The following is an 8,640-nucleotide window of genomic DNA, read 5'->3' as shown; positions in this document are numbered from 1 at the left end:
GTGTAGTAACTGTTAAATGAGAAACTATTTTGTTCTATAAGCCTTCATCTTAAGTGAGAATAGCAGCACAACTGGAGGAGCGTAGTCGATGTCACTGAACTGTGCGTGTAGAAATTTTTGAAATGGTGTATCTTTGGCTATGTGTATTTTCACCAAAAAAAAAAGAGTTTGAGAAGTTAGAGGGTTGATATGTTGTTGGGTTGTTAACCAATGTTATAAAACAACATGCGTACTTCTGTTTCATGAGAAACTATTTGTTCTGTAAGCCTTCACCTGAAGTACAATAAAATTAAAAAAAGAAAAAGAAAAAAAAAAGTGTGGGAAAAACTTAATAGTTATCTCTAGGGTACAAAAATGGAGTGATTCATGTTTTTTGAAATAGCTGCTACTCATCTCTTCAATGGGCTGCCTGCATTCAGTTCACTGTACCATCTCATTTTCTACCAATTATCCATGTAAAAATTAGAGTATCTTGGCAAAAGATTATTCACAGTGAGATTCACTTTATTCCATGGTCTTTTCTAGTAAAAATAAAATGGCAAAGGATCCTCATTATCCAGAAGAGTTTCAATATGGCCTATTTTAACTGTAACACTCCATTCATTCCTCTATTCAAATTATATCTAATAAGCATGTATTACATGTGGTGTATAGCTCTAGCGCTGGGAATCACAGGTAGGGGCTAACAAGCTGCTAGGGGAGGCAGATGTGTCCAGAAATAATACTTGCAATGTGATAAAAATGCTCCAACAGGGATGCGAGGCACAGACGAGCACTTATCTCTGCCTGGGCAGGCTAGGTCAAAGGCTTCCTAGCAGATGGGACACTTGATTCAAATCTTAAAGTACAGTTCAGATGAGTGTGTGCTTAGGACAAGGCAAAACAGTACACCAATCAGCTACTATCCTCTATGGTAGTGGTTCTCAACTGGGGTAAGAATCAATAGGGGGCATTTGGCAATGTCTGGGGACATTTTTGGCTGTCACGACTGGGGGAGCAGTGCTACTGTCTTCTCATGAGTAGAGGCCAGGAATTCTGCTAAATATCCTACAATGGACAGGACAGCTTCCCACAACAAAGAATTGTCTGGCCCTGCTCCACAGGATACAACCTGACACAAACTATCAAAGAAAAGATAGGAGTTTCCTGTCTCGTTTCTAAGTGTCTTGATAAAAATAACAAACCACTGACCATATGGCTAATCAAAATAGAATCTCCGCTTTTGTCCCTACAATTTAGATTTAACTTTATCACTAACCCTGCTCAAAAGCACTGCATTAGTTCAAGTTTAGTTCAAACGTTGTTCAAGCTTAACCTTAGAGAATTCAAAAACAAACATAGTAACCGGACTGCAAAGTATGGTCCACCATCAACCAAGAAAAGTACAAACAGCTGGAGAACAGCCTCGTGAAGATAACAGTTTTCCTCTTTAAATTGTTTTTAAGTCACTTTCAAATCACGAATAATAAAAAGTATTTTTAATATTCTTTCAAGGAAAGAAAAACTTCTTCCATTTTATATACTGGTTCATCTTATACAACCAGAACATAGTATTCAGATTTGAGTTTTAGAAATCTGGACACAAAGTGGAGAAATATATTCTATCTCGGTCACACCTAACTTAGTAACTCATCAAGTAATCTTACACTAACAGAAATATTAATGTATGATTACTTGTTTCAACCTATGTTTATAGGTACCTTACATGGTTAATACCACAAGATATAGATATTCACATATATACCTAATGTGACTTGTGAAGAACAATTGCTTTTCACTTCTTCCCAATCTTCTTAGGTATTTTCTTTACAAATCCAAATTGCATGAAACTTACAATAGTTGGTAAGTGAGACGTTTAAATCCCCACCCTATAATTGTTTTTCTAGGTTATTAGGAAGTTGCTGATCAAAGCATCAAAACTAACTCACAATATTATTTCACAAACCTCAGGCTGACTAGGAGGTAACTTCATTTAAAAGTTAATGGAGTTTCAATCTTGCTGTCATTAATTTAGTCAAATATACCCAGGGAAAAATGAGCAGCTCAGTGTTCATTATATTACAACTCAGAGGGCTAAAATCTTTCTAAAACTAGAAATACAAATTTATTTCATATCTGTAGCAGCAATTTTGAGGACTAAATTTATAATCAAATCTTGTGATTGAACATCTTTTACTAATCAAAAGACAACCTATAATAGTGGTTTGAGCCACATTCAAATTTTGCTTCCCAAAAGTACAAATAGAAAAGATCTCTATTTCGCCCCCACAGAGAACTACGAAGGACATAAAAGCTTCCCTTAACAAACATTACTCAAAAACTAAGAGATCAACCATAGCAGAAATCCTTACTTGAACAAACAACGGAGACAGCAGTAGAGAACAAACAGCTAAAAGCTATTGTGGAGCTCAACACACAACCAATAGCTTTCAGCTTATATAAACTTGGGTTTTTAAATCATGGATACGGGATCAACCTGCAAACTGCATGAAAAGACTTCTGCTTGTCAAGGTGAAGTTACCTCTGAAACACTTTCTAAAGCATAGTGGAACGGATAGTTAAGAATGCAAACAAATCTCTATTTAACATTTATATGAACACAAAAGGAAAAGTTGTTGCATTTTATTTTCCCAATTTTTTTAAGTGAAAATTATTTTCCATTCAAATACTACTCATCCTAACATATATATATATAACCAAACCAAACCTGTTGCCATCAAGCCAATTCCAACTCATAGCAACCGTATAGGACAGAGTAGAAGTGTCCCATATGGTAAGGTGTATAATTTTTGTCTTTAGGCTGAAATGCTTTTCATGGGAACACATCTTCAATTCTTTAACTCAATGAAAAAACTTTGATCTAGGTAGGAGAAAATCACTATATAACTAACTTTTTGATCTGTAATTCACTGCTTAAACAAATCCAAAGTGTTTTTCAAAGATATTTGTATGATCTTTACTTATAAAGAACACCATATTAATAAAAAAAAAAACATGAAAAATATTTTACCAAGGTTGTCTCATACTTCTACTTTATTATAATTAATCTTTTTCTAACTCACAATGCATTATTATAACTGTAATACAAGCAAATTCTTAAGTAATTATTTAAGAATCAGTAAAATTCCTCCTACTAAGGGATAAAATGTGTGAATAATTTTAATGCAAAATTGGCTGTCTTCATTTCACTGGAGATAGAATAAGAAAAGGGGTCATCTCAAAATAAATATTAGAAAATACTTTTGAAAAATAAAAATAGAGATTTTCTTATTTTAGTTTCAAAAAAAAAAAAGCAGGCTAATTGATGTCTCAAGCTTAACATTGACTTTCATTAGTGATAATCAAAATTATCAAATGTACTATCCCAAGGGGGGAAACACCATAATAATAGTTGCAGGTTATTAACTTTGAAATAATTGTTTATTTTATTTACAAACTAACCAAAAAAAAAAAAAAACCTTCATTGCCGTTGAGTCAATTTTGACTCATAGTGACTCTATAGGACAGAGTAGAACTGCCCCACAGGGCTTCCAAGGAGCAGCTGGTGGATTCGAACTGTCGACCTTTTGGTTAGTAGCCAAGCTCTTAACCATTGTGTCACCAGGGCCCCTTACAAACTAAAGCAGGAGTTAATTTCATCTAATCAAAGCAGTATACATTAATTGTACCTATCCTCCATGATACAGGCAGGTTGGGGAAAAAAAGAAAATGCCAAGTCTGTACTGAAGAAATAATAATGTTGGAATACCATCTATGTGTGAGATACCTTCTCACACATTATACAATTTATAAATATACATATGTGTTTCATTTATTACATACCACCAGTAGATAGGTGCTTAACACATGCATTTTATGGTAGCATTGTAGTTACAGATAATGTGGTCAACTTCAGCAGACAACATCTATGTTACACATATGGCCATCTAAATAATTGTGGCATGCTTTTGAGACACTGAAAGAGGCAAGCCTGTTGTGAAGTGATTATCTCCAACAAAAGCCCACTTAAATTATTGTTCATCTATATGGCATATACCCAAAATAACTAATATTATAAAGTTACTATTGTCTTTGAATCACTTACTGATTTTCAACCTATTTGTAAAACAAGATAAGCACCACTGAGTTTTAAAAAGTAATTATGGATCAGGATTTTTGATTCATGTTTCTCTGACAAAATTATTCCACTTGATCCCAAGTCTTGGCTGCTGTCTTGACAGAATAATGTACACAGTCCACAGGTAACAGGGGCACAGCTTTCATGATTAAGTAGGAAGCTCACACTCCAGATGACTTTAGACTTTGCACTCCAGAAAGATTTCTTTGTTGTTTTAGTAACAGATCATCAGTTATGTTCTTCCAACTAACATTTCTGTCCCCAAACAAAAAAAAATAAATCTATGCATTATCAAGAATTTTGGAGGTTTTTGTGATTTTTGCCTATTTTATTCACACAGTCCACCAAAGAATGTTAGTTCATTTTGAAAAGTAAGTTCTTCTCCTAATTTCATTTTTTGAGGGATGTTTTCTTTTGGAATATTAAAAAAAAAAAAAACTGAAAATATAATATAAACACCCTCAACCAAGAATCTCTTAATATTTTTGGCCATGAAAGGAAACACCAAATGAGACTCTGATTTACTTTTGTTTATTATAGTAACTGAGGAAACACTATTCAAAACAATTTTCCTAAAGAAAGTGTTAATCTTGTAGCTATAATTGATCATTTTTGCCCCTTACTCCCTGGAAGAGAATTGCACCTCTGAAACTAGAATTCTGAACACCAATAATGGCAATATCAAAGCTAACGCATTTAGCCAGGAACAGTAACTCTAGTGCGCATAAAGCTACGTAAAGTGGTATTTATTCACTGATTCATACAGGGAAATACCCAGGGCCTACTCCATTAGGATTAACTTCAGAAATGACAAGACTAGGAGAGGATACTCAGCAGCCTGAACTTGACTTCCCAGTTGATCACCTCTATTAGACGGGGGCAGTTTTCCTCCAGACTCAGCTGCTTAGTTATCTAAAATGCCTTAGTGGTTTAAAACTGAAGGAGAACGGGAAACACAAAAACAAAAAGGTTCCGATCACCTCTGGGGTAGCTACGTTGTTGCAAAAGAAAAAGGAGAGCTCAGGCGCATCTGTCAGGTTGTCAGCAATAAAACGTTTAAGTACTTATCAAAATTAAGGAAGTGGATCTCTGCAAGCTCCTACAGCCTTCTTGTTTGGGTTCTCTAGGTTAATAGTAGTAATTGTATTCTAATGACCGACAAAAAGGAACAAGGTTCTTCCTGAGTCACTTTGAGAGATGTATACTTAATGTGGGGATAAAACCAGTTGCCTTATCGAAACGGAAATTATTTTCAGCCCAAACGTAGCATTACTCAACTACAAACCCAGGCAACACAATCACAACCACCCAATAAATGTGTTTCAGTGAGTGAACTAGTTTACTTCCCAAGGGCACCATTAAGAAAAAAACCTTCAACAAAGCCGAGGCCAATCATGCCTTCAACAGGGGGTGAGGTAAAACATATATACAATTCTGCACCTATTTGGGAGATGGGGGGGGGGCGGGGCGGGGAGGTTAGATGCTTTTGGAGGAAGGCGGTGTTGGAAAGAGTTTTGGTCTCCGTTGCCGCGCCTTGGGGCTTGCAGCCGATTGTTGGTGCGTCAAGGAACCTTTGAAACGTCAAACTTTCCTTTATGAAGGAACTCAAAGTTAACCGGCTCTGACACCTCCACTCGCTATCTGAGCGCAGGGGTCAGCTACCTCTCTTTCCTACCTCAGAGACGTAGCCGCCGGCCCTGTCCCGTGACAGCCCTCAGACAAAGCCGCGGACCCATGAGATCGGCCGGCTGCCCACCCCGGAACGCGCCCTCGGCCACTGCCTACCTTGATGCCCTGCTGCTGGGTGGTGAGGGTTAACTTGGATTCATCCAGTAGCAAAACTTCGCAGTAAAATTCTTCCGGAACAGCGCAGAAACAGCCCATGTCTGCTGTGGCCGTCTCCAGCCAGGCGAGAAAGCTGAGACCGAGGCGCCGAGCCGCCCCCTGTCCTCAAGCGCGAGGCATTAATTTATTGTCCGCGCCGTGGCGAGGGCGAGAGGAGCAGCTCCTGGCGAGGTCCGGGGCCGCGCGGCCGAGCCTCCCCGGAGCGGGAGGAAGACAAGGAGGGGAAGACGCCTGGGGGAGTCAGCGCCTGGGAGCCGCCGGGGAAGCGCCGGCGGAATTGGGCACGGAGGGCAGCGGCGCGTCCCCGCACATCCTGCAGCTCGGGTTCTTTCAAAGGTGGGGGCGTTGCGGCCCCTCCCGCAGTCCTGTGGAAGACAAAAGTCGCCGGGCAATGGGGGCAAAAAGCAAAAATAGGGAGGGAGGGAAGCTCGAGGCCCTCTCGGGACTTGGAAGCCCCTCGGAGCTCCTCAGTCCCCTCCTCCAGCGCCCGCCTGGAGTGTGGCCGTGGGGCACTCGCCTCCTCTCAGCTTTCCGAGTCCCCAGCGGGCGCGCACTTCCAGCTCCGACCCCGCCCCGCAGCCCCAGGCCGGGTCCACGGAATGGGGAGGGGTCGGCTTTTCTTTTGTGTCAAGGGTACCCGCGACGCCCCAGCCAGAGACAGTGGCGTGAGTCGTCACCCAGTCCGCTATCACCCCCCCGCCCCCCGCAACCTGCTGGCACCAAGAAGCCGGAGGAAGGTTGGAAAGGGCAACGTGCTCCTTACTGAGACTGGCGAGGGGAAGTCAGCTCGTCACGGGGTGCAGCTCCCGTCTAGGGGCCCTCAACCTCATCGCGGGTGGCTGTGAGTGGCCAAGTTCAAGCTCTCCCTCGGAGAAAGCCTTGCTGCGGCGGCAGAATGCTGTTTCTCCAGGAAATTCAGAGAAGCAGCGAGTGGGAGGACCTGCCTGCGTGTGGAGAAGCGGGCGCCGGGGCTGGGAACGCTGCTGGCGGGGTGCGCCCAGGGTGCGCCAGGCCGTGGCGGCTCCGGGGAAAGTTCTCTCGGTGGCGCGAGGGGTGGCGCCCCGGCGGGGGGAAGCAGCCCAGGGGCGCCTGGGCAGGGCCCGGGCGTCTGCAAAAAGCCCTGGAGGGAAGCTGGAGCCCAGCAGTCGGGGAGGGGGCGCCCTTCTGGGCGGGGTCTCGGCTGGGGGCGGAGGGCGGAGCGGAGGTGGTCCAAATGGCGAGGTGAGGGCAGGTCGGTGCGAGAACTAGGGTGCTGCGCTCGAGTCGCGAGACTGTCCCGGGCTGTGGCCCTGTTCGCTGTGTAGGTATCCCGGGGAGACCAGAGGCTGGCTCTGCGAGGGCAGGGCGCAGTTATAGTCGGACCCTGGTGTTCGGCGCTCACAGCCCCACGCCCTCCGCGCGGCCGATCGCGTCCAGGACCGGCGGGCACAATTGCTCTGAGGCTGCAGTGACCCCTAGTGGGTCCTCGTGTCCGTGCACAGGCAGCCGAGACCGAGCTGCGGAAAAGGCAGAGCCCGGGCCGGCTGGCCTTCGGAGCAGGTGCAATCCGGGTGTCCAGCTGAGAACCAGCAGGGAGTTAATGCAGAGTAGCAGAGCAGACACAAGGGAAGGACGCAGGGCAGGGTTGAGGGTACATCTCCCAGAAGACTTCTCTACTATATATTATTAGAAAAAGCAAGAGTTTTAATATCAGACATGGTTTTGAGTTCCCTCTTCTACCACTTACTAGCTGAGTAGTCAAAGCTCCATAATATTTGCTAAAAACCTAGGATGTTAGCACCTTAAACGGGCCTCAGTAAATTGAAATGAACAACTTGCAACTTTGGAAGCAGTTACCTTCCATAGCGATTTGCCACAAAGGGAAGTCTTAATCCCTGCTATCAGAGCCCCATCTAAACAGTGAATCAGCACAATCCACAAAGTGCGAAATAAACCTGACATGTTTGGCATGACTCATGAACTTTGTAACTATAAATTAGGCTACTGTTTTATCTTCCAAGCTTTCTGTGCAATTAAAGCAGGTTTTGAATTTCTAATCAAATTCTGTATCTAGCTTTGGGTTTTACTGTCAAAGTTTTGCCCAGCTTCTTATATGAGCTGACACCTTCTTCTGGATTTTAGCTTCTCTACTTGTACAGGCTTTCTTCTGTAATGTTTCTGACACCAGTTACCAAATGTGATTGAAACACTTCATAATAGATTTTCATTTTTTGCTATAATATACAGTAGAGGCATCTAGGAAAAAACAAGTCCAAGTATAATCATTTGTTTTTAGTTTTACTGCCACTTGCTTTATATGGTCTTAATTTTCCTTTCCTATCTGTCTTTTTTTTTTTTTAAATCTCAGTAGTAATGGGAAGGCTGGTGGTTGGAGATGATAGATGTTCTGTTCCAGGTTCCTTACAAGGGAAGATACAAAGCTATGAAATCATGTATATACAACAGCCTTTTCCGCATAAGGCATTTTCTTTTCTATTTCTTTATCAGGGACTGATGAAAATAAAATAAAAATCTGGGTGACACAAATGTGTTTACTCTCTCTACTAACCAAGAGGTTGGTGGTTCGAACCCATCCAGGAGAAAGGCCTGGGAGTCAGCTTCCCTAAAGATTACAGCCAAGAAAACCCTCTGGACCTCAGTTCTACTCTGTAATTTATGGGGTCACCATGAGTTGGAAT

At 42.4% G+C, this 8,640-nt stretch overlaps 1 protein-coding gene and 1 pseudogene across 1 annotated transcript in view; one reads left to right on the top strand and one right to left on the bottom strand.

Annotated features, from left to right (window-relative positions):
* Positions 1-6,001, bottom strand: part of EPB41L4A (erythrocyte membrane protein band 4.1 like 4A) — a 330,037-nt gene extending 324,036 nt beyond the window's left edge. The window contains exon 1 of the mRNA XM_004376996.2: positions 5,903-6,001. Within this exon, the coding sequence (XP_004377053.1) occupies positions 5,903-6,001 (99 nt within the window). The remainder of the gene's footprint in view (positions 1-5,902) is intronic.
* On the top strand, positions 6,000-7,402 carry LOC105756307 (uncharacterized; annotated as a pseudogene).
* Positions 7,403-8,640: the final 1,238 nt, after the last annotated feature.

This window comes from Trichechus manatus, unplaced genomic scaffold, assembly GCF_000243295.1.
Source record: "Trichechus manatus latirostris isolate Lorelei unplaced genomic scaffold, TriManLat1.0 scaffold00047, whole genome shotgun sequence".
NCBI lineage: Eukaryota > Metazoa > Chordata > Mammalia > Sirenia > Trichechidae > Trichechus > Trichechus manatus.
This window is presented reverse-complemented; position numbering and strand designations above follow the sequence as displayed.